At 44.9% G+C, this 27,038-nt stretch overlaps 1 protein-coding gene across 1 annotated transcript; it reads left to right on the top strand.

Moving 5' to 3' along the window:
• The first annotated feature begins 8,857 nt into the window (after nt 1-8,857).
• Nucleotides 8,858-26,614, top strand: sall1a (spalt-like transcription factor 1a). Its single transcript, XM_028809279.2, is given in 5 exon segments — nt 8,858-9,872; nt 19,404-21,025; nt 21,027-21,464; nt 21,466-22,797; nt 25,819-26,614. Coding segments are annotated over 5 exon segments (3,906 nt in total). The 5' UTR covers nt 8,858-9,799; the 3' UTR covers nt 26,260-26,614.
• The last annotated feature ends 424 nt before the right edge of the window (nt 26,615-27,038 follow it).

The raw sequence follows: 27,038 nt of genomic DNA, 5'->3' as shown, positions 1-27,038 counted from the left end.
CAGAAAACGAATGGTTGAGTTTGATGATTTACACATGTTACTTAGGTACTGCTCTCATTCAGACAATGGCGGACTACAGTGCGGTGTGGTGGTTAAGCCTTTGGACTTCAAAACCCTTGAGCTCGAGGGTTCAAAATCCACTACTGACACTGGGTGACCACGAGAAGGACACTTCACCGGCCTGTACTCCAATTGGGAAAAGCAAAGGAAATGGAACCAATTGTGTCTCAGATGTTTTAAGGTGCCTTGGATAAAAGTTGTCAGCCAAATCATAAGGAATAATAATAATAATAATAACTTACATACAGTATAGTGTTACACCTTAATGACTCACAGGCAAACACCAATCCAGTCACTTAATCAGCAGGGCTCCACTTTGAGATAGAGTTGGAAGGGGGGGGGGTACATTTAATTTTTAAATTCCTCGTTCTGATGATCAGGGTGGAAAGGTGCTATAAATAAGGAAGTTGAGTTATGAACTCTAATCTATAAGTCAGGCGGTGAAATCTCCACCACTGACTCACATTTTGACAGGTCAGCTGTTGAACTTTTGTGAACATTGTTGCCGGTGAGACTTCTAAATGGTTTCAGATAATAATAATAATTATTATTATTATTATTATTATTTACATGTATTACATGTATATAGCACTTTTCTCACTCTACTCAAAGCGCTTTCCACGCATGGAGGACCCGGGAAGCAAACCCATAATCTCCTTTCCGCAAAATTACCTTTAAATAAAGAAAATGGTGCTTAATTAAATGAATTATTTTATAGAACCATCTTGAAGAGGAGAAGAAAACAAAATGATTTTTTTTCTCATTCGTTTTTATTATACGCGATTAATTTGAACAGTCCGTGTTTATGTCTTCACCGTTAAGCACAGGGCAAGAAACCAAAGTGCAGGCGACAGACCGCGTCCATCATGGACAGCAAAGCGATTTTAAACACCTCTGTTAACCGAAAACGGAAGTCCCGGGGGGGTGAAGGAAAACCGGAGTGCCTGGAGAAAACCAAACCGGGGTAGGCGGCGGGCATGGGATTTGAGCCCGCTATCCCGTGTCTGGTGCAACGGCGTTAATCATTCATACACCGTTGTCACCAATGTATTATTACTATTATTCTTTGTAATAATATAATTAGCATTGGCTTAGTGTTCCGAACTGCCGAAATAACGGGATCACCCTACAAGCGGAAGGTTGAAAACTGCAAGTACACGCGATGAAGTTTTCCATACTTTCGTATTTTTTGTTCACGTATAAACACTTCAAGGTATTTTAAAATGCTCCGCGAAGACCGAACAACGCCAGGCTGGTGTTATAGCCTGTTTAAGAATAAACAACTCTGCAAAATAATTGAATGAATTTGTTCATAATTGTCAGGAGATTGGCGACCAATAAGCAAGACTGTTCTGCAGGCGTGACCACATCGGCTGACCGTCGAGCTGTCCAAGTCTGAATTCTGCCCTACGCCAGATGCGGTCGGGGTCGGCTTCAGCTCCCTGCCATCCAGTGCTGGTCAAGTAACCCTTAAAAATGAAGGTGTTGGCACCCCAAAGTGCCACATTAACGTGTTGGGGATCGGCTGCAGCTCCCTTTGATCCCAGTGCTGGTATAGTAGCCATAAGAAGATGAAGGGGTTGACATTTCAGATCACTCAGCGTGGTGGGGATCGGCTGCAGCTTCCTGCGATCCAATGGAGCTGAAGTGGCCGTAGGAGATGAAGTGGGTCACATCCCAAAGCAGCGCATTCGTGCACAGGTATTTCCTTCATTCAATAACATATGATCTCCACCTTACTAAGTCACTTACGGGGTGTCTTCTTCAGTTAAAAAAAAAAATAGTTGAACACTTTTAACCCCTTCATCTCGGGCGTGAATGATTCAGAAAGAAAGAAAATGCTTTATTATAAGATTTTTCACACAAACAAGCAATCAACCTTCCAGTTATAATAGCGCTTTCCTTGGAAATTGCGCTCAAGTACGCCGCCATCCTCGATACTTAACAGTGTGTGGTAATTTCTAAAATGACATTGGCATAATGTGAAGAGCTCAAATAAACGTCGCATCCCGAATCGCTTACCGTCTCAGACTCTCGAGAAAACTTCCGTGGCCACAACGTGTGCAAGAATCAAACAGGGGTCGCCAATTCAATTTGTAGACATTTATTTCATGCGCTTGTGCATTTTTGTTTATAGCTATTTAGATATTTAATTACAATGAATAATGATTTTGATACAAGATAATCGTCTCATATACATAACTCACCTCAGATTATAAATGCAAATTTTTCAAAAATCGCATTAACGATGCCATTTTAAATAAATAACTAGTGGCCATGCAGATAGTTCATTATTTTGAAGGGTGTACAGCACAGCTAGAGGCTTGGGTTACGCGATGCCGTCACTGCCATGCCAGCCCTGATATCTCGCATGGCTTTGGGGAGATGGCAGCTGCAGATCAATAGCTCGCCTCGCCGGAAGCCTTTCCATCTCTCATGTCGGACACTGATGCTACCTATCAATAGCAAGAAAAGGCGGTCTCAGACAGAATGAAGGCAGCCTCTCCCCACTCGCTGCTCTGCTGAAATGCTGATAAACATCTCGTACCTCGGACAGCCACAAATTAACCACCTGAGGTGTCCATACCGTCCACGGTATATTGAAAGATCCTTTTTTATGTTTGTCACTGCACATACAGCGACAGTCACATTTCCGTTTTTTTTCTTCAATGTATTATTTCCTATTGTAAACAAACCCTACTTGGAAAGTTTCTGATTTCTTCAAGATGTTCCGAATACGCGCGTGCTCGTGTGAAAGAGATGAGAGCCTCGTGTGGTCTGGTATCATGTTGTGAAAAAGTATCCGGCAATTGTGTGCCATTTGTCAATTGAATTCCTTTCCGTCTTTAGCAACATTTAAAAAAAGGCATACACCCCTGGGGGGAAAGGTGACCCCCTCAAGCCACCGACCACCGGACTAAGCCGAGCTGGCGGGCAGCACCCAATGCCTCTCATACACGTGCACAGCTCTTGTTTCTCGTTATCTGCATTTTGTAACCGGGATTTATTAAGCAAATGTGTGAGATGAAGTACATGAATCCGATAATTCGGCATACGCAGAGAAAACCGCGCTATACTGAGCCGCGCTTTTGTCAACAATGAGGTGTAAATGTGAGCGATTTTCCCGGATTACCATTTCCACAATAAATAAGGTTACTTACTGTTTGAGGGACGGATTTCGACTGGAAATTTCTGCATATCGGAAGTGACACGCAAGTGTGAAGCACCGTAGGAATTCCTTTACAAGCCAAACGAGAATGAAGTGTCTCTACCATTACCTCAAAAATAATAAATATGAATGTGAGGTCGATTACAATGAGTGTTACATTTGAAACTAGTTCTTAAGCGAACAATTACACGGGTGATGTCTGTCAAACCGGGCGTCTAAAGCAGAAAATCATTCTCCGCAAGTTACCCTCAGTGAGACCCTGAGCGGCTACACTTCACCTGTTAGCCCTCCTCAGCTTTTGAAATTATATTGTACTATGCATGCGTGATTTGTAAGTCGCTTTGGATCATACTGTAAGCTTCATGGCTAAGGTTAAGGCTTTGGACTTCAAACCCTGAAGTTGTTACGTACTGGCACTGTGTGACCCTGAGCAAATCACTTCACCTGCCTGGGCACCAAAAGAAATGGAGAAGCACGCAGCTTTGTTCTTGAGATGATGCTTTCTAAAGGCGCTATATAAAACATTGGCTATCTGAATGCAATGTGTTCCGTATGATTATGCACTTGCAGTGTGTCACACTATCCATCAATCCATCCATTATCCATCCCGCTATATCCTAAACAGGGTCATGGTGGTCTGCTGGAGCCAATCCCCGCCAACACAGGACGCAAGGCAGGAAACAAACCCCGGTCAGGGCGCCAGCCCACCACAGAGTGCGTCACATTATTATAATTAAAACGTTGCTCGTGTGAATGTTGATGTGTCTGTAAACTTGGATGTACTATGGCGTCCCGTCCCTGGTTGGTTCTGCTCGTCGCTGCCTTTATAATTTACGGCTTCCGCTCAAAAAAATGAAGGTAGGTGATCACTAAAGCAAATTTATTTCTATAGCATCGACCAGCACTTCGATTTTTTTTACAGTTTCTGTAGTAGTTAAGGACAGACATCAGCTACAAGCGATCATGAACTGTCTAAAGTGGTGAAAAGATGGGATGGACGGATGCAGACATTACAGTACAACATGACGCTCTTCAGCAAAGAGTAAAAGCATCAAAATAATGGCAGCGTTTCAACTAAACCCTTCCCACTTTTTGGCGTCCGAAAAGAGACTTGATGCTTTTATTAGAATAGCAATGAAGTTTATTGGGCTCACACCTCTTGGACACACAAAACAGAACGGAACCCAATTTAGAACGACGTTTTGAGATTTTGCGCAGAACAGTGCAAAGCATAGAAACACGACAGTACCAAAAAATGTACGCGCTTCTCTCCGGTGAAACTTGCCCGCAGCGCTAACCAGATACCCGCGTGCCCTTCTCTATCATATCGCGGGTATTTTTTTAATCTAAAGATACGTCCGGCTTTCTTCAACTAAACAAGCCGAGCCTTCCAAATACTTGAATCGCCCGGACAGTTTTTAGTACCCGCAGCCTGTTTGAGCCGTGGGAGCCGTTTGGTGTGCTCTGCCAATCAAGACAAAGTAACATGGGAGGCTGACAGCAAACGGAACACATGGCAGCAGTGTGCCAAGAAACGACGCGAGAGTAAATATAATGACGACATATTCATATAAAAAAAAGAAAAACAACAACAACACGGACGCCCGCCAGGTGTAACCACGAATGCACGAAAAGCAAAATCCTTCATCGGCAGCCGTCCTCTGTGACTTTTATTCTTGACGAGCATTCGAACTGCAGTCCGTTAATAAACACGCGCCCAACATTCAGTGTTAGTGTTTTGGTGGAAATATAACTTGTTTCGTTTTTTAGACAATTGCTTAAAAAGAGCGATCTTGTTTTGTTGTTTGTTTTTGTAATAGTCCAAATTGATAAAATGTTAATCCTAAGGCCTTCCGTATTTTTCAGGCTGCCACCATAACGCAGCAGCAGCAGCATCTGCTATCTGCCGTGTGCAGCGACAGGCGGAAACTCAGCCAGGCGACCAAATTCCTTCAAAGGCGCGGGTTCGCCAGGGCGGCCTCGAGTTCGGAGAAAGGTGCGCGTTTGCCTGTCGCCTTGTGAGTCTCGTGACAAGCCCGGCTTTGTGTTTTTGGGGGAAATGTAGGTCAGCTTGAAGCACTGGCATCCCGTCTGAACACAGTCTCTCGCGGTGGCTACCTTGGTACTGTTATTGTCATTACTGGTATAGAATGTGTGTTGTTTATAACTTATTATGTTCTTTTTTATATGTGACGTTGTGTTGCTATAAGCTGCTCCACTACGTTAAATTCCTGTACATTAAGTAATGGCGAATAAAGGTGATTCAGTTTTGCAATATTTCAAATATTTAAACTCTGGCCATCATTATTGACAAACGGATTTCTACATTTTTAATTGTTTTTTTTTTCTTGTTTACTCGTATAAAAAACTGGCACCAGCAAGCGATCAAAATGAGTGGCTAGCAGTTTATCTGTGAGTAATCTTTTGAAATTGCAGCACTGTATGGAAATGCTTTGTCAAGATTTAAATTAACCTACAATGACACCAACTTTGTAATTGAATTAAAGGGTCCCGACAATAGTGGGCAATCGAGATGAAATCTAAAATAACAATGGCTTTCTGTTTTTTTTTTTTTTTTCAAATAGGCACTCCAGGCGTTTAGCGAATGTGTCTGTTTACAACTATTATAAAAAGAACGCGCAAGCTTAATTGGAATGAAAAGTCACTTCATTTTAAGTTCGAGATGTTTGCAGTTTTTATTATTTTTTTGAGAAAACAGTACAAGCATCTTGGGTTGGTGTTCTGCTCCTTTACATTTGTTGTTTAGCACATAACCCGAACGAGATCTTTACATGTTACTAACACACGATCAAATAGAAGACGCTCTAAAATCCGATGCACATTAAAGTCATTAATTGTTGCACAATTATACATGTTTTCCGCCAATATTCCTTATATTTGAAGCGTAATGGATTTTTATAAGAGCACGAGTGTGTGTGTGTGTGTGTTTAATTAGTGTTTGTATGTACAGGCCACTAAGATGAAATAAAAGGACGTGAACGGAGAGTTCAGCGTCTTAAAAAAAATACTTCTAAATACCAAACGAATTGCTGCCTGAAAGCAACACGCATTGATGCTTTTATATGTTTTATTTCTGTCACATTTATCGGTCATTCACTTAAAAAATAACAGAATAATAAAGTGTATGTATGTATTATTTTGAAGAAGGTCTACATTATACTAACAAGAAAAATAAAAGTGCAACCGAGAACACAGGAGAGCAATCAGACATAAAGAAAGAAAAGTAGCCCTATTGTAAAATTACGAGCACATTGTCCAAGGGTGATTCGTAAAAATGAAAAGGAAATGGCTAATCTGCTTTAGTTTAGGCCTACTTATTCAAGTGTAAAACAGATTATACGCACTGCACTACGAGCCCTACTCAGTTTTCAGGAGAAAAAATAATAATAATAATAAGAGTAAAACTTGAGATTTTGTTTCTTTCTTATCCATTGACCACATTTTTAAAAAGTTATACACAATAAACGATTCCCCCTCAATCGCCGCACTTGGTCTTCAGGTGACCGTTGTATATTAAAACATTTATTTAGTTACACGCACAACCCTATAGGCGGGCTGACCGAAGCTCTGCGCCCAAATTCATTTTGCCCCTAGTTGACCCATATTGCTTATGATTCAATTATGTGGTCAAAAGCTATGTGTTTCTGAGCTATGATCAATTATTAGCTGTCAGTAATAATGGAGAAGAATGGAACGAAGGACCCCCCTCCGGTTAAAATACATACACGCGCACTCACTTGACGTATTGATCATTTCGCAGAAAATGACCACACGTCCCCACATGGATTGCGATTGCTGTGGTGTCTTCTGCAATAACGTGAATAGATCTCTCACTATAGAGGAGAGAGTCGGGACATTCTGCTCGTCACAATGCGGCGCACTACAAGGGGGGAAAAGGAGTGTGTCCTGTTTAACATGCGTTTTAAGAAAAGTGCGCTATATCAGCATCCCGGAGAAAAACGAATTAGTGAAACGATTTGGAAATCGGGGGAAACAAAGCAACATGTGAAGCCTCCTCCCAATTCCATTTTAATTCAATGCAAACGTCCCCTTGTTGTCATTAATCCGTGGTCGTTAACACTGTGTAGCCCTGATTGTGTGGCGCTGTCAAGGAGTCTCATTTCAGATGCTGCTGCTGCTTCTTTTTTTTTTTTTCTTGTAAGCTGCTGATCACCCCTGTTTACTCTCCAGCAGACATATGCAGCAGTGGGCTCGTCATGGAATTATAGGACTATCCCCGTTATTACATATAATTATTATTACCAGGATCATTTCAATAGATACATACACAAGAAATGACATTTTCTCTATCGGTAGGATTAATTACTGCTGACATTGTGAACGCAAATAGTTTAATTTTCCTTTTCTATATAATGTATTCGCTTGACTAGATAGATATATAGATTGTATTTGCGTATTATGCGGTTTCAAAGAAAATGTGCGCCAATCCAAATAAAGCAAAATGTCGGATTCATACAAGGAGCATTTAAAAAAAAAATAATTTAACACCCTGAAAGACATCACGTAAATTACACCCATCTTTAAAATGTATTTTGAAATATTTTAATTAGCATTGTTTTAAATCACGTGCACAATCGAAACAATTATTTTTAACGCATTCCATTTAATTATCTGTTTCGTTTTTTTAAGCTTTAATTTAAAAATGTACTGCGGTGTAAAGAGCGGAGATAGGTAAGGGGGCAGCCGGAAATATATCCATCTTTGCCTGAGACACTCTTTAAATATTCAGTGAGAAAATAATGGTATGTGAGCAGTCACCTATAGAGCGTTATTATCTTCATTCTTCAAAATCAGCTAAACTGATGGCTTCGTTTGTCTTTTCAACATTAAAAAAAATCTACTGTATAAAATACTGCTGGTAAAAAACCCCTTTCCTTTGGAAAAATGCAAATAAAAGTGCTCAAGGCTTTCACACCACCAGATTTGATGCATTCAAATAATTAAACGGTTTAACTATATTCGTTTCCTTTTTTTATATTTTCCCGAGTTCTTGGAGGTGTGATTAATCCATTTTGCTTTGGATAAATAATTAAAAAAGAAACGATTATAGGCACGCGTAGAAGACGACGGCTTGGATGAAAGACGAGCAGTTTCTGCAGTATCTCAATTTAATGTTCATCTTAATCATGTTAAATATTTTGGCGGTTCTGCTCATTTTCTAGTGTCAGTAATGTAGAGGCATTTGTGTTTATTTCGTTTGTTAACATATAGACAAGTTTACAACAGCAGGAGAAAAAAAAAAGATTTTTCGCCTCATTTATTATAAACTTATTATGGAGTAATAAGCCAAGTTGTTCATCTGGTAGGAAGCAGATAGTCAATAAATACTTTAAAAGGTAGCACCGGGACCCTGAGCCATAAGCGCTTCCCCTAAAGGTCAAACTGATTCAGATTAAAGTCTTTTGCAACTAATAATAAACTGTCTACACAAATTGGTCACTTCCGTCGGAAAAAAAGAGTAATTAACTGAAAACAAATACACTTTTTTTAAAAGTAAACTGTAAAATATTACATTTAAATAAAACTAATTATATAATTGCATCATAACAAAAAAATGGAGCGGAGTTAAAAAAAAGAAAAAAAAAAGAAAATAAGCTGATTGATGAGCGTCTCTTTCTCAAAACAATACAACGAAATGATTTGTTAAAATAAAGTGAAGGCTGCTGATGCAGCGCATGAATAACGAGAAGCCAAAGGAAGCGGAGCGGAAGGAGAGCATGTGAAAAGCGGTAGCGGCAGCGCAGATAAGGCAATGACTCCAACAAACGGTTAAATGAGGAGAGCAGTGGCCAATGGCGGTGCAGCGGAGGCCGGACCCTCGGGGACTCCTATACGGCCACACGGGGCCTTCAAACTTTGTCTGTTTTCGGAATTCATTGTGCGGCGAGAGAAGGGAAGGGAAAAAAAAAAAACAAGAGTCCACGTTTCCCCCCGGCTGATAATTCCATTGATTGGAAATAAAAGTTTGCGCATCATAGGATCTATTCGTGGAGTTTCAAGTGTCCGGATGGCAGCGCGGTCCACAATGGCACGGCGTCAACAGTGAACTCAGAGGTGGAGATTAACGCGTTGGACTGGTCAGCCCCCCCACCCCCCGTTTATGCCTTTTTTTTTTTTTTTTTTTTTTCATGGGACTGAGTCCGTTTGTTTAACCTCTGATCAAGCGGGAGTCGGGACAGACGAGCGCGCCTGGAGGGGAGCGGTGTATGAAAGGGTTAAACCATCTCCATCCAGGAGAGCTGAAAATCCAGCCTCCCCGTGCGCGGATCAACTCATTGGACAGAAGCCGGGAGAGAGACAGCGCTGTGCAGCAAATCAGAAACTAATTGATTAAAGGGAGTTCATTTGAATAGGGCTTGGCGACGTGCCAATCGCCTTTCAAAGAGCCCCTGTATGATTAATCGCAATGCATTATTGATAATCATAATTATAGCAGGACACATGCGCGGTGGATGGGCTCGATTTCCGTAATTTTGAGAAGATTTTTTAGTAATTTTTTATTCTAGCCCGGCTGATGTGTGAGCCAGCATGTCGCGGAGGAAACAGGCGAAGCCGCAACATTTCCAGTCGGACCCCCAGCTGGCCTTGTCTGTGCAGAATGGTAAGTGAGAGCTAACCTTGGGCTCTGTCAGCGTACCTTCAGCGCCACTCAAACTTCACAAAAAGATCAAGTTTCCGCGTTGCCGATGCGGCGTTTGCTTTTTTTTTCCAGTCCACGTTTTTAGCGGTTTCGTGGTGTTGTTGTTTCTTTTTCTTGCTTTCTTTTTTTCATGCCTTTAGCTGTTTCCAGAAAACTTAAGCCTTAACGAGTTGGGTTCTTCTGTAAAGTCTGTACAGTACACTTCAAAAGACTCTCCAATACGTAAGAGTCGGGCCGCTTCGGCTTCCTTGTGGTCTTTTGGCAGACGGATTCGGAAGATTTTCCTCTTGAGAGTTCTCCGCTGCTGCGCACCTTTGTGGCGCCCCTCGAGGGGTTACCGACTGTAAGGTCGCACGCGAAGCTGCGCAGTTTTCGCCGCGGGGCTCGGCTTTTTTTTTTTCTGGTCATATGTTGACCCCGCTGAGTGAGGATGAGTAGAATTGGGCTTTGTCCTCCGCCTAGTCTCCAGGGGTGGCCAGCAAGTTGCAGTTGGAGTACACTCCCCTTGGCATGTTGGTACCCCCTTATGCCCACTTGGGAGTATGCACTCTAATAATCCAGCGCTTCTAATTTAAGGTCCACTTACTGAAACAACCAAGGCACCCAAAGCCATCGTCCGGGCTCGAAGCGAAGCGCATTCTCTTGTAAACAGTGACGCAGGCAGATGAAAGCTGTACCGAAACCTGGACTTGTTTCTCAGAAATATCCACCCATTTATTTCTGTACAATTTACAGCTTAATGTTGTGAAACATCGCCCGTTTAAACAACACAAATGAAGAACGTGTTATGCTTGCCTTTTCTTACGTGAACTCGGAATGATACCAGAAATATTCGTGTCATACTGGTGAGACTGGGAACTCTTTTAATTTTCTTTGGGGGAGGGTGTGGGGGGTGGGGGGGGTGGTCGCGATTCGTATCCGAGCTACTATTTTTCACTTAATTAGACGTTTTCCGCCATCGCAAACTGCATGGCCTGAAAGCCAGGGACAGAGAAATGCTCCAGTTGTCCAGTCACACACGGCACTGGTCACTTATTAAACCATTTCATCCAAACGGCCAAGTATGTGATCTCTTTTCTTCTCCCCACCCACCCCCCCTTCCCAGACCAAGCTACAGTACTTGTTGCTGGGCATTAGTTAAAAATTAAACGACTCGCTTTAACATTTGACGTTTGAAAAATGAATTAAAATCACAGTTGTGTTTTTTTTAACAATGACAAGCCATACTTTGTGTCGATTCCGAGCTGCTAAAACTCTCCTAAAATTTTAACTGCTTGAATCGAGTCGGCCGAAATAAGTTTTCACTTTGGTCCAAACTCTTCAAAAGCTGGACTGGAGGCAAAATTTGAAATCCGCGTCTCACATTCTTTTTGAAATGTTGGTTGTGTGATTTTAATGTCTGCAATGCGTTCCCAAACAGCTGGCTGATAACGCACAATAATTAGGCGGTGGTTCCGATTGTCAGTGGGACTTTTTTTTTTTTTTTTTGATAAGGTCCTCCTTCCTTTCCCTCACTCCCCGGTCATCTGTACTGATAAACAAGGCGCACACGCATTCCAGTAAAGTTGGAGAGGAACGCGCGGTGCCCGGCGCTGCAATGCCAGTTAAACGGTAAAATAAAAAGCACAGGCGCGTTTCTTCTTTATAGTTGAGGTGACGGTCAGCTTTTCTTTTTTTGTAAAAGATGTCCGTGTGTTCCTCAAATTCAGTAGCTGCTGTGATTCCATTTTGCTTTCATTTTCTACATTAACTCCACACTGCAAACGTGAAAGGGATCGACGTGTTTACCTAATAATTAAAAAATTACAACTTTTTTCTAGAGCTTCGAGCAATATGGATGAGTTACAAGTTTGTCGCGGCCTTAAGCAAATACCTTTCTATTTTTTTCCTCTTTCTCCCTCTCTCCTTCAAGTACTGAAATGTATTTTAAATGTCTGCTCCGTGACCAGGCTGACTATTTTACAGTTCTCTGTCGCTGCCCGTGGACCTTACCAGGCACTTTTCCTTTTCTTCATACAAAGTCTTCTCTTCGCCACTGGTTGCTTTCAGTGAGGGCCCAGCGCGGCGGCGGCGGCTGCGTCTTATTTATTTATTTTTTTTGCAGCTTTTGTTTCGTAGTTAGCAAGAGTGTGAAGAGGTCCCAACCTTTTAGAAGAAGTGGCAAAACGGGTACACAGCTCAGGATAAAAAAACAAAAAACATTGAGGCAGTAGGAACGCGTGTCGCCCATATTTGCCACAGGCCTACATGCGGGAATTCTTCATGCATACGGAGCATTAAAAAAGAAGCGTTTCTCTGCGATGGGCGCACCTCACTATTTGAAATCCAAAGTGAACGCTTGAACCAGCGGGCTTTTTACATAAAAAGGTGGACAGTGTTTTGGAATTCAATTGTTTTCTTTTAGGATGCTTTTTAAAGAGGTTTATCTGCTTATAACACCATTTAAAACCTACACATTCAAACTGTCAATAAAAATGCAGGGCTTTTAATTTTTATATATTCGTGTAGTGTTAGAAATTCAAATTGCCGAAGTTGAAATATTATTACGTATTTTTTTTAATAAGATGCAAACACGTGAGTCCATCTAAAAGTATTCACTTTGTTGAAAATTCTTATTTAAAAGTAACAGGACTGTGCTCGTGCACGCCATTCTTTCCTATACGGTATTTTTTAAATGGCTATCTGAAATGATAACAGTATGAAAAATTAAGACTGCTCTTAATTGTTCATAAGTAGTAAAAGATGTACAATTTTTATTGTGTAAATTGTGTTATATAATTTGAACTTTTCAATAACTGGAGCGAAATGCGCAATTTAATTAAATGTCACAAAAGTGTTTTCGTATTACTACATTCGTAAATTCATTTCCGATAGTATTTCGACCACATTTTGGTCAAAAATGAAATAAAAAGTCTATTTAGGCCGGTCCATCCAAATGGGTTTGTTTGTGAAAAATATTTTCGTACGCCGCGTTTTTGTGAAGAGTGTCAGGTTAATGTGAAATTTGCGTTGAAACAGTAAAAACAAAATTGAAATTGTCGCATTTGTTGGAACGGTGCGCCTTTACCACCTGTAAATGGAGGATGGAATGTTATTATGTCGTAATACACCCAAAAGTGGTAAACATAAATAAGTTAATGAATACTGAGGAGAGAAAAAAAGAAGAGAATAACGCGGCTTTAGAAAACGGATGGATGAGAAGGATTTTCTCGAGTCTCGGCGATACCCGTCCTGAAGTTCTCCCCTGCAAGCCGTTTTGATTTGTTGTTGTTTTTTCCAGTCTCGTTCTGCTCGCCCCCATGCAGTAGCCACAAGTCCCAACTTTCTTTTCTTTTATTGTTTCGCTCCTGAAGTTTTAGCAGTGAGAAGGCTCGGCTGAAGTCCGAAATGAAAGAGAAGTCCGAAGCGGGTCGGGGACACTCGGACAATGGCAGCATCCGAATGGAGAAGCGCAGTGCTTTTCATTTTTTTTTTATTAATGCGAGCATTTCCCGTGGATACAACGGCCGTTTACAGTCTTTCTTTCTTTCTTTCTTAATTCGTGTAACAAGCGCAATGTTCGCCCACGTGGAAGGCGCTATATTTGACCGATCCGTACCCAGGAGCCTTACCGCAGTGGACGGGTTACGGTCACTGGGGGGTGGGAATGTGTCGTTCACATTGTGGCCCCTGGGGCTCAGGAAGCTTTGTCCCCACCTGACACAGGCTCACGCAGTCTTCTCTTGTCTCCCTGCCAATGTTTATGTAGTCAGAATGTAGATGTAGCCTGAAGGAGTGCTTTTGACTTGTCGCTGCGCTTTGGTTTACACAGCCGTGTTGTTTCTAGCCTATCCAGGGTTGTGGGGGTGGGCAGGTGCAAGTGTGTTTAGGTATCTGAAATCGCCCCACTGCCCCTTGTGTATGTCATTACTTTTAATTTGATTAAAGGGAACCGCCGCCGCTACTACACACACACACACTGCACATACGACACTGGCGCAATGAAGCTGGCAGGCTTGTCATTTTATTTTATTTTTTTCTACCGATCGACAGTTTTGAAAGGCAAATTCTTATTATTTATCCAAGGCGACTTGCAGCATTTGAGATACACCCGGTGCCATTTGTTTTGTGTTTGCGATGGGAGCCCCGGCAGGTGAAGTGACTCGCTCAGGGTCACACCGTGGCAGTAGACAGCGGCGTATGAGACACCACGTGGAACAACAATGTGACTCTTCGCAGCCTCGCTCTGGTCATCCCGGCAGGAGCTGTTCGGTGGTGGAGCCTCCAGCCGTTTGCACGTCGTGACTCGAATCGACTTTTCCTGTACGTGTGTGGCGTTATATTCAGCACCAGGCACTTATTTGCATTATAATCCTTTTTTTTTGTTCAATTATCTTTCTAGTAAATAACTTCATTTTGACGGGTGGGGAGCTTTTTTACTATGCGGCTTGCTGAAATAGGGCACCATTTGTAGTTGCCATAAACACTCGGCCAGTCGTATTATTTTTCTGTACTCCCATCTTTTTTGATTTTAATGCACATTTAAGTAAGCAGCGGATTTAAAACAACATAAAACTCTTGACGGTTTTGAAAGAAGATCGGTGCAGTTAATGTCCAACCGAGCTTTTAACTTGGATAGCATTTTTTTTTTTTAAATTCCTAAACAAATAAGATGGTTTTGGGAAAGTTTAGTGCTGAAAGTTTATTCTGTTGATGTGGGGCCTGGAGGGTACCAGCCTGGTAAACCTAATAGTGTCTCACTTTCTACAAGCCTTTCCGCAGGTCCTAAAATAAATAAATAACAGTAAAAAGCCTGCTTTGTGGAATATTAATTAAGGCCTGGGTTTGGTGCGTCACCCTGCTCCACAAAAAACCAAGACGCCGGCATTGCGCAGAGTGTTGCCCGTGCAAGCTGGTGGCATGGTGTAAATGCCAGGGTTTAGGCATACGTACTTGTTAAAAAATAAATGGATACAGCCGTTCGGCCTCTACTATATATTAAATGGAGCCGTATTTATTTGGTTAGTTGTTCACTCCTGGGGGCTCAACTTTCGCTTATTCGTTTCTTGTCTAAGGGCATACGTGGCATAGTGGTTAAGACTTTGGACCTCAAACTCACTGATCTCACTGTGTGACCCCGAGCAAGTCACTTCACCTGCTTGTGCTGTCACTAAAAATGCAATCTGTTGTATCATAAATATAATAAGCCAGATAAGTAAATGTAATGTAAAGGAAAGCCACCTTAAATACCTGGCTAGGCAGTGTGGCACAGTGGGTAAGGCTTTGGAATTCAAACCCTGAGGCTGTGGTTCAAATGCCACTCCTGTCACCATGATGCCACGTGTAAGTCACTTCACCAGCCTGTGCTACTGCTAGAAAAACAAGCGAATTGTAATCTATAGTATCAAAAATGTAAACGGTCAAACAAGTAAATGTAATTAATGTAAAGGAAGGCTGGCGTAGTGGGTAAGGCTTTGGACTTCAACGCCTAAGGCTGTGGGTTCAAATCCCATGGTGTGACCACCAGCAAGTCACTGCACCTTGGTGTATTCCAACTGGAAACACAAAAGAAATATCACCAGTTGTATCTCAGAAGTTGTAAGACACCTTGGATTAATAAATGAATGTAAACTTAGTGAGTTTATCAGGACAGAATTGTTTAGGGTGGGCTTCTAAGATATTTGTTACTTTCAGTGAAAATGTATTAATTAGTTTATTATTATTATTATTTGTTTTTTATTTAATTAGGCAGACAGTGCCATGTAGTGGGCAAGGCATTTTTCTTTTAAGGTGGCCGGTCCAGTTCCCACCTGTCACTTGCTCTGTGACCCCGGGAAAGTCATTTCACCTGCTTGCACTCCAACTAGAAAAACAAAAGAAATGTAGTCTGTTGTAACCCAAATTTAAAAAAAAAAAAAGCCAAATAAATAAATATAATGTACAGAAAAGCCACCAAAAATATTGGGTGGGTAGTGTGGCACAGTGGGTAAGGCTTTGGACTTCTAATCCCTGTAGGATGTGGATTCAAATGCCACAGGTGACACCATGTGACCACAAGCAAGTCACATCACCTGCCTGTGCTGCTAATAAAAAACAAAAGAAATGTAATCTATTGTATTATAAAAGTAATAAGACAAATAATTAAATATAATGTAAAGGAAAGCAATCAAAAATTCCTGGGCGTGCAGTGTGGCATAGTGGGTAAGGCTTTGGACTTCAAACGCTGAGGCTGTGGGTTCAAATCCCAGTTCTTTCACCATGTGCCACACACAAGTCACTTCACCAGCCTGTGCTGCTACTAGAAAAACAAAAGAAATGTAATGTATTGTATCATAAAAGTAATAAGCCAAATAATTAAATATAATGTAAAGGAAAGCAATCAAAAATTCCTGGGTGTGCAGTGTGGCATAGTGGGTAAGGTTTTGGACTTCAAACGCTGAGGCTGTGGGTTCAAATCCCAGTTCTTTCACCATGTGCCACACAGAAGTCACTTTACTAGCCTGTGTTGCTACTAGAAAACAAAAGAAATGTAATCTATTGTATCATAAAAGTAATAAGCTAAATAATTAAATATAATGTAAAGGAAAGCAACCAAAAATTCCTGGGCAGGCAGTGTGGCATAGTGGGTAGGGCTTTGGATTTGAAACGCTGAGGCTGTGGGTTCAAATCCCACTTTCTTTCACCATGTGCCACACACAAGTCACTTCACCAGCCTGTGCTGCTACTAGAAAAACAAAAGAAATGTAATCTATTGTATCATAAAAGTAATAAGCTAAACACGTAAATGTAATGTAAAGGAAAGCTGGCATAGTGGGTAAGGCTTTGGACTAGAAACCCCTGAGATTGTGTATTCAAATCCCACTGCTGACACCATGTGCCACAAGTAAGTCACTTCACCAGCCTGTGCTGCCACTAGGAAAGCAAAAGAATTGTAATCAAATGGACAGCCGACATCGTGGGTAAGGCTTTGGACCTCAAACCCTGAGGTTGTGTATTCAGATCGCATCTTCTGATACCATGTGCCACGTGCAAGTCAATTGACCTGCCTGTGCTACTACAAAAAACACAAGAATAATGCAATCAGTTGTGTCGTAAAAGTAAAAAGCCAAATGGAATGTAAAGGAAGGCAACCAAGAATAACTGGGTAGGCAGTGTGGCATAGTGGGTAAGGCTTTGGACTTCCAACCCTGTGGTTGTGGGTTTCAAATCCCACTTCTGACACCAAGTGACTGTGAGCAAGTCACGTGACCTGCCTATGCTACTACTAGAAAAACAAAAGAAATGTCATCTGTAGTATCTCAAATGTAAAAGGCCAAGCAAGTAAATGTAATGTAAAGGAAAGCCAGAAAAAATATTGAGTGGGTAGTGTGGCACAGTGGGTTGAGCTTCAGACGTCAAACCTCTGAGGCTGGTGGGTTCAAATCAAGTAAGTCACTTCACCTACGTGTACTCCAACAGGAATGTCACCAATTGTATCTTAAATGTTGCAAGGCACCTTGTAGTACGGCGTTGGCCCCCCTTAATGAATGTAAACATAGTGAGTTTTTTTGATACAGAATTTTTTAGGGTGGGCTTCAAAGACTTTTTTTTTTTTTTTAACTTTCAGATAAAATATATGAATTATCCTCTTTATTTTTTTTTAATTAGGCACACAGTGCAGTGTAGTGCCATCTTTTAAGGTGGCCGGTTCAGTTGCTGGGTGACCCTGAGCAAGTCACTTCACCTGCCAATATCTGATGAAACGTATCTGAAATTTGAACGTCTGAAGACATCGGGCAGATCTAAATACCAAACCTTTTATTTCTTTTGTGTGTTTTTTTTTTTTTTTTGTTTTGTTTTGTTTTTTTCATTTCACGAGGAGGGCCGACGACCCTGGAGTCCGACTTCTGACCGGAGTGTTTCAGATTCCCTGGGATGCGTTTTGCTGGTCCGTTATTTTTGCAAGGCCAGCTGACCAAGCAAAGCCTTCTTTTTAAAGGGGCTTTATGTTTTGATAAAAGTGATCTGGTCGAGGAGTGTTGTTTTGCATCACGCCACGCTGAATGGAACGTGCTGACTTCATCATTTGGAGCGTTTTTGTGCAAAAAATGTGCGCACAAACAGAATGGCTTTGTGTTTTTCCAAATTGACAGCAACAGAAGCAGAAAATTCACATTGATATGAAAATGTATGAATTAACTTTACGGACCGCCAATTAAGCATACAAAGCAGTTTCTGATTTGTATGGGGTGAGGGGGGGGGGGCAGCTTAGGCATGTGGGGCCTTCACCTGCTTTATTTATTTATTTATATTGAAGCCATACAGTCCCATACAGGTCCCCCCGCCAACATGCCCACCCTGGTAGCCTTTCCTTTCCTACGCCATATTTTGCTTCTCTTTGACACTTGTGAACATGATACAGGAACAAAGTGTAAACTATGGAGCCCCTCTTTTGGCCTGACTGTTTTCATGCTCCTCCATGTTTCCTCTTCTGTGTGACTCCGCACCCCGTCAAAGAGTTTTAGGAAGTGGCACGACTGCCCGCCCGTCATGGCAGCTCCCTGCGCCCCGGCCTTCCTGCTCGGATTAGCACAGCTGCACTCGGGAGAGGCTCACGGAGCTGACCACACAGCCACTGACCTGCATGCTGCCAAAACAATGGGGGGGGGGGGGTCGTGCCTTTTGAATGGTAGGGATTTTCGTTGTTTGATTTGCAAATGAATCCCCCCAAACTCCCCCCACACCCCAGGGCTGATAAGCGTGGACAGGGGCCAAGCAAGCAGAGAAGGGCAATGAAAAGTTGGATGCCTCCTGTGACCTTGTGGGAGGGGGGGGGGTAATGACCCGACACCCACCCCACACTACCGGCACCTATCTGTGGGGGCGGTTGGAAGTGGGGGGGGGTGGCTGTTGACCAACACCACCCCCCCCCCACATACACACACACAGCCCCCTTTTTCAAGTGGGAACGGGGCTGTTAGCAGCCAGCTTTCAGATTTCCTCCCAAGTGGTGGCTGGGGGGTTCTGGGGGCACCTTCTGGCAGACTGCAAGGCGAGTGGCTACAAATGAGTTTAGTGACAGAGATGAACTGTCAAAGGGGTCTCCAAGTTGCTTGAAAATGAGCGAAGTTGACAGTGACTTGAAAGTCTAATAAGTTCTTCAAATGGTTGATTTGCACCCAGTGGACAACTAGACAGTGAAGAGTATGAAGCATTGGAAATCAATACTTTTCTATGGAATTTCATTAGGCCTCAATGTCTTCAGTTCATAGTATTTTATATTTTGATGGATTATCTGAAGAAAATGATTATCTAAGACGTGGGGATTGATGGAACCTCGTATGGTGCTTTAAAGATCAGTTTTAAGCAATAGTCGAGAAGAAAAAATATTGATTTTCTTTTTCGAAAGCATTAAACTGTTTTTAGTTTCACGCGGCACAAAAGCTGTGACACAGATTAGCTCCGAGCACTTGACTAACCCTTACCTTGTCTTGCCCCCCCCCCCACCCCATTCCCCTTCCTCTTGTTTTTCAGGAGACCCCGAGCAAGTCTGCGAGAATCCGCCGCCGCCGCCACCACCGCCCAAGAATGCCGCCCACGTCTGCAGCAGGTGCTGCGCCGAGTTCTTCGAGCTTCCCGACCTCCTGCAGCACAAGAAGAATTGCACTAAGAACCAGTTGGTTCTGATCGTCAATGAAAACCCGGCCTCCCCTTCCGAAACCTTCTCGCCCAGCCCACCCCCGGAGCACCCCGACGAGCAGATGAACACCACGGCCAGCAGCTCCGAGCCGGGCGACTGCAGCGACCAGTCCGAGGGCCACCCGCCCGACAAAGAAGAGTCCATGGAGGTGGAGGCGAGCGGAGGAGGTGCTGACGGCGGTGCTGGTGCTGAAGCCAGCGACAGGAGCGTTGCGGACAGTGCCAGTCCAGTGGTGGGCACCCCAACCCTCTCAACTTCTCTACCTCAGCTGGGAAATCTGGCTAAACTGGGCAACTTCTCCATGATCAACAGCAATGTTATCATTGAAAATCTGCAGAGCACTAAAGTGGCAGTTGCCCAATTCTCCCAAGAGACCCGTTCGAATGGAGGCACCAAGCTGGCAGTGCCAGCCTTAATGGAGCAACTCCTGGCACTGCAGCAGCAGCAGATCCACCAGCTGCAGCTCATCGAACAAATCCGCCACCAGATCCTTCTGCTGGCGTCTCAGAGCGTGGAATCGTCGGCATCATCGGGCTCCTCGCAAAGCGGGTTGGTGCCCTCCGCCACCCCTCTGACCACCCTCAGCTCGCACCTTTCCCAACAGCTGGCGGCGGCTGCCGGGTTAGCACAGAGCCTTGCTAGTCAATCCGCCAGCATCAGCGGTGCGAAGCACCTGACTGTGGCGCAGCTACCTCAATCGAACCTCAGCGGCGGGGCGGTGCCCACGAGCAGCGAGACGTCCAAGAGCATCAATGCTCTGGTATCTGTGGTCAATGCCCAGCCCACGGACCGGCTCTCCGCCCCAGGTGGCAGCCTGCAATCTCAGATCTCCAAATCCTCCTCGCCGGTTTTTGGAATCGGTGGTTTACTAAGCCCCGCGTCAAACCCTCTTCTACCTCAGCCCGCGCCCGCTAATCCGCTCTTTCCCAGCCCTTTGCCCAACATCGGCACCATGGTGGAGGACCTGAACTCTCTGTCCGCCTTGGCCCAGCAGAGGAAAGGCAAGCCCCCCAACGTGACCTCCTTTGAGCCCAAAAGTAGCACGGAAGAGGCTTTCTTCAAGCATAAATGTAGGTTTTGCGCCAAGGTGTTTGGGAGCGACAGTGCCTTGCAGATTCACCTCCGATCCCACACGGGAGAGAGACCCTACAAGTGCAACATCTGTGGGAATCGCTTCTCCACACGCGGAAACCTCAAGGTGCACTTCCAGAGGCACAAGGAGAAATACCCACACATCCAGATGAATCCGTACCCCGTGCCGGAGCACTTGGACAATATCCCCACCAGCACCGGCATCCCCTACGGTATGTCCATGCCCCCGGAAAAACCGGTCACCAGCTGGCTGGACAGCAAGCCCGTTTTGCCTACTTTAACGACTTCTGTGGGCCTCCTTTTACCCCCGACAATCCCTAGTCTGGCGCCTTTCATAAAGAAAGAGGAGAACTTCTCGGTGGCCGCCGGCACCCCCCCCCAGTTCTGTGCAAAGCGACGGCGGTGCCGCAGACACCTCCCTGAAATATATCGAGGAAGAAGGCGAGGGCGCCGCCCTGGCGGCCTCCAACGACAAAGCGGCGGACGTGAGCGAGCCGCCCTCGGAGAATAACGCTGCCGGCGGTGAGGGCCTGCAGGACGGTGTTTGTGATCGGGGCGCCGGGGGCAGCCCCCTTTCCACCAGCAGCGCCCTGGGGCCACTCATGTCTGAACAGTTTAAGGCAAAGTTCCCTTTCGGCAGCCTCCTGGACCCGGCCCAGGCCTCGGAAACCTCAAAGCTGCAGCAGCTGGTGGAAAACATCGACAAGAAGCTGAGTGACCCCAACGAGTGCATCTTGTGCCACCGCGTGCTGAGCTGCCAAAGCGCACTCAAGATGCACTACCGCACGCACACCGGGGAGCGGGCCCTTCAAGTGCAAAGTGTGCGGGCGGGCCTTCACCACCAAGGGGAACCTGAAAACCCATTACAGTGTCCACCGGGCCATTCCCCCCCTGAGGGTCCAGCACTCGTGTCCTATCTGCCAGAAGAAGTTCACCAATGCAGTGGTGCTGCAGCAACACATCCGCATGCACATGGGCGGCCAGATCCCCAACACACCGATGCCCGACAGCTACCCAGAGTCCATGGAGTCCGACACCGGCTCCTTTGAGGACAGGAACTTCGACGACCTGGAGAACTTCTCGGATGACAACATGGAAGACTGCCCCGACAGTAGTGTGCCCGACACGCCAAAGTCTGCTGACGCTTCGCAAGACAGTTTGTGCTCCTCTCCGTTGCCGCCTGAGACGCCGGGAGCCGCCGATTCGGAAAACCAGGGCAAAGTCAACAGCGGGCTGGCGGAGCAACTTCAGGCTGGCATCATGGCAGCGGCAGCAGAGAACGGGTCTGTCGAGGGCGATAATATGACCAACGACTCCTCGTCCCTTGGAGGGGACGTGGAGAGCCAAAGCGCTGGCAGCCCTGCCATCTCTGAATCTACCTCTTCCATGCAGGCACCATCCCCACTCGGCAGCTCTGTCACTTTCCACAAATCGCCAAGCTTTGAAGAAAAGCAGCAAAGAGCTTTACCAGCAGAGCACGTCGGGCCCCTGGGCCAAACCGCAACGAACGGAGGTGCCCTGGACTTGACCTCCTGCAACCCGCTGAAAGACCCTCTGGGGGCGCTCTTCCCTTTCCGTGAACGGGGCGCGTTCAAGAACACGGCGTGTGACATTTGTGGCAAAGCGTTTGCGTGCCAGAGTGCCTTGGACATTCATTACCGAAGCCATACCAAAGAACGACCGTTTATTTGCACAGCCTGCAACCGGGGCTTTTCCACAAAGGGCAATTTGAAGCAGCACATGCTGACGCATCAGATGCGCGACCTTCCCTCTCAGCTCTTCGAGCCTTCTAACCCCAGCCTGGGGCCCAGTCCGAGCCCTGCCATCCTCTCCACCTCTGCCCTGTCAACCTTCGTGAAGACCGAGATCAACGGATTCCTTCACAGCTCCCCTCAGGACATCAAAGAGCCCCCTGTGAGCACGGTGCCCACGGGGCCTCTGCCCCCATCTTCCAGCTCACCGGTCCTGCCCGCCTCCGCGCCGCGACGGACCCCTAAGCAGCATTACTGTAACGTCTGTGGAAAGACCTTCTCGTCATCCAGCGCCCTGCAGATCCATGAGAGGACGCACACCGGTGAGAAGCCCTTTGCCTGCACCATCTGTGGAAGAGCTTTCACCACCAAAGGCAACCTCAAGGTACCCCGCTCTCGTTTCCTTTCCGCTATAACAAGAGTCCCAGTTGCAGAAAGAGTAACTGGGACTAGAGCTTGGCCTGGCACTGTCATTTTGGAAGGTGCTTTAGATGAAACCTCTCAGACCAGTTCAGGGTTGGAAAGGGGTTGGAGCCTGTCCTGCCAGCGTTGGGTGCAAGGCAGGAGCCAACTTGGGATGTGCTGCCAGATGCCATTCACATATGTGCACCCCACTGGCACTCACACGAGGTCAGTTTGGGATTGCCAGTTGCCATCTAACACATGCACCTTTGGGGATGTGGGACGAGAATCTGGAGAAAGGCCTACACAGACACAGGGAGATCATCGACCTCTGCATATTAAGGGTGGGCAGTTGGGGCATGTAGTAGCTTAGAGCCCTAGGGACTTTTTATAAAGAGGGGCACCAAATCTGCCAAGCTGTCCAGTACTGATACTCTCCCTGCTACACACATGCAAAGTCACTTGGTAGAAAGGACCTCCCCGAAAAATGTCCCAGTATTAGACGCATGAGCAATGGGAGGTCCGGCCCCGCCCCCTCTCACAGGACAAGCCCCACCGCATTACGCTCCCATTTACTTATTGATTGGCCGATTTGCCTGGCTTTGAAGTAGGATGAGCCATGGTAGCCATAGCTCCTTAATGTCCTCCTTCTACATTAAATATTCAGTGCGATTTAGCTGTGGCCCTTAACTGGCATAACCTGTGGGCTCTTGTTAAAGGATTAAAATAAGCTATTTATTCATCTGTCCATTTTGAAACCCCTTAATCTAGTGTAGGGTTATGGGGGATTTCGGTGGTACATTCAGTCTATCACAAGGCACACACTCCTAGCTGGCCATTTTAGAGTCGTCACATGTCTTTGGGATTTTGAAAGAAGGCAAGTGGGTACTGCTTAGAGATGACCATCAGACTCCTCACGATTGGTGACTGGCATAGAATCTGAACCCAGATCCCTCATGGTTGTGGGCTGTGGTTCTAACTGCTGTGCTGCCCGCACTCAGATCAGATAGCGGGCAAGTGAAATTGTGATTATTTTTTTGCAAATGGCTTTTGAGATCCTAAAAGTTCAAAGTAATTGGAGTTAATGCCAGGACAGGTGCCAGCTGTTTTCAGCATTGTAATTTTTCTCTTCAGGTTGAGTTTTCATGTACTAAGATATTCTTTAAATATGCCTCTCGTTTGTGAAGGGCAATATATGATCTGAAGGATGAATCAGTGGCACTTTAGGTTGACTGACCTGCTGTGAGTTGTGCCATCCCTGCAGGGTTTGGTTCCTGCTTTGTTTCCTATGTATGTGTTAACATTATTTGGCACATCTAAAATGACCCTGGACCATGGCAATAGTGTATGGTGTGATCAACTGGCATCCCGTCTGGGGTAGCCCCCTGCTTTACTCTTGATTTGCATACCAATCTATATTCCTGAATCCAGGTTAGTTGGCATGAGTGTACTTTGTGATAAACTGGCAGTTGGTAGTTGCCAAGTCTAAACTGGCGCAGTATGTCTGTAATTGGATGAACTGGAATCCCATGCAGAATGGGCGCTTGCCTTACTCCTCGTGCTTAAGTTAATAGTTGACATTAATGCATATGATGTGAGTATGCCTTTGTGAAGGACTGGCATCCCCTCCAGGTGGGCTCATGCCACGGTGCTTGCATATGTTATGAAAACTGGTGACTCGGAATTAGGCCCAGTGTACCTTGTAACAGACTGGTATACCATCCAATGTGGGCTGTTTGTTCTCTTTGAATGGGCAGGTTGTGAGCTGGCACAGTATGACTGTAATATGATGAAGTGGCATCCCACCCATGGCCTTACCTGTAATGGGCATGTGAACTGGTGACATTAAGGGTACCTGGTGTGAGTGCCTGAGTATATCACATGACGGACTGGAATGCCATTCAGGGTGGGCTCCTGCCCTGCTCCTCATGCACAGCTCATATGAATAAATGCCTGAGTATACCTTATGATGGATGGGCATCTCGTCCAGCATGGCTCCACATGCACATGTTACTTGGTGACTGTAAAGTACGCCTGGTAAGGATGTCATAAGTATAACTGGTGATGGTCTGACTTGGCATATTGGGTGGACTCCTTGTACACGTTAATACTTGTCTCAAACTTTGACTTGCCATGACTATACCTTGTGATGGAGTGTCATCCCATCCAGGGTGGGCTCCTGCCCTGCTTCTCACAAGCATTTAAACTTGACTGGTGACTCTAAACTAGGTTCAGTATGAATGGATGTATGAGTATAACTGGTGAAGAGGTGGCATGCTGTCCGGGGTGGACTCCTGCTCCGCTCCTTGTACATGTTAACATAATTGATGACTCCAACTTCAGCTCAGCATGGCTAAACCTTGTAGTGAACTGGCATCCCATCCAGGGTGGGCTTCTCGCACATATGATAACTTAATATGAGTTTGAGCCCCTTAATGAATCAATGCCATCCATGATGGGCTCCTGCTCAACTCCTTGTGGGTACTTGGTGATTGGTGACTATAACTTGTGAGGGACTGGCATCTTGACCAGGGTGGGCTCATACTGTACCATACCTTGATCCTCATGCACATGTTAACTCAATGAACATAAGCAGGAGCCCATTTTAATTAATGCCATCCCGGGTGAACTCCTGCCCTGCGCCTTTGTACACATTAAGGTACTTGGTGACTGAAATTTCGGCCCAGACTGGCACCCTATTCCTGGCTGGCTCCTGCATTGTGCCCAATACTGCCGTGATGGTCTCGTGTTTCCTGTGAATAAGAAACGGGCCAAAGTTGGCTCTTAAAATGGCGGAGCGGGTATTTTGATGTTCCAGACGTGTTGTCTTTACTTATCTGCCTGCTCTCTTGACGTGCAGCATTCTGTCGTACGACATGCTCTTTCTCATGCCCACTCTTTCAGCCCTCACTTTGGAATGACTCCGGCCTGTAAGATTTTTGTTCTTTGTCCATTACTGAACAATTCCATTGATCTGTCCCCTTTCTCCCAATGTTTCTTCCAGGTACACATGGGGACACACATGTGGAACAGCACCCCGGCCCGGAGAGGGCGGAGACTATCGGTAGATGGGCCCATGGCATTCCTGGGAGGCAACCCACTTAAGTTTCCAGAACTTTTCCAAAAGGATTTAGCATCCAGGGCAGGAAACGGGGACCCCACCAGCTTCTGGAATCAATATGCCGCTGCATTTTCGAATGGCTTGGCTATGAAGACCAATGAGATTTCGGTCATTCAAAATGGGGGCATCCCACCCCTTCCCGGCAGTATTGGCAATGGCGGCAGCTCGCCCCTCAGTGGCTTGACGGGAAGCTTAGAGAAGCTCCAAAACGTGGAGCCCAGTGCACCTCTAGCTGGTCTGGAGAAAATGGCAAATCGAGAGAATGGGACCCATTTACAGTTTACACGGTTCATAGAGGAAAATAAAGAGATTGTCACCAGCTAGGGGACGCCGTGCCCCTCTTCCTCTGAACAGAGACGCTCGCTCGTGCTCGCCTTTGTACCGACGAACTACAAAGTAAAGACATGTTGTTTTTGTACAATGTACAACTCTTATAGTTTTAAAAAGCTTATTTATTAGTGATTATAACCTTGCTTGGAATCAAGTGGAGCATTAACTGGTACTCTTGTGTTCTGTATTTTGGCCACAATGGACTTGTGCTGTCGACTGCGGGCACCTGGCCAAGTGATCTCGCCTTGGCATTAAATTATTTTATATATGTAGTATATAACATAACCTCTGGTGTTACTGTAACGCCACAGTAATGCATTAGATCTTTAATAAACAATCTGTAAATATTCATGGTGCCCGGGGGTCCCCCGGCTCGACGTCACTTTTGTCTTTTCTTCCCAGATAAGGCGAACTTGTTCTCTTTCCTATTGACCAGTTTTTGATTTTTATTATAAAATTAAAACTGATTTCGTTTTTTTTTTTTTTTTTTTTTTTTTTTTTTTTTTTGTAGAATTAACACACTCTTCCAAACTTTGAACTTTGTATTGTGCTTTTTATTTTGTCTTTTTTTTTTAATTTTGTTTTAATTTTGTGTGTTGTGTAGATATAAGCACGACAAACTGTTAGAAGAAAAAAAAATTGGAGAAGTGTTGTCTTGGTACTTGAAACTGAGAAGAAAAATAAAATGCCTTGTAGGTATTGTTCAGTATAGAGGTCGTGTGCTCGAGTTCACCTCTGCTGCCAGGCTGGCTGCCCTGTAAAGGTCCCTTCCA

This window comes from Erpetoichthys calabaricus, chromosome 9, assembly GCF_900747795.2.
Source record: "Erpetoichthys calabaricus chromosome 9, fErpCal1.3, whole genome shotgun sequence".
Lineage (NCBI taxonomy): Eukaryota > Metazoa > Chordata > Cladistia > Polypteriformes > Polypteridae > Erpetoichthys > Erpetoichthys calabaricus.
This window is presented reverse-complemented; position numbering and strand designations above follow the sequence as displayed.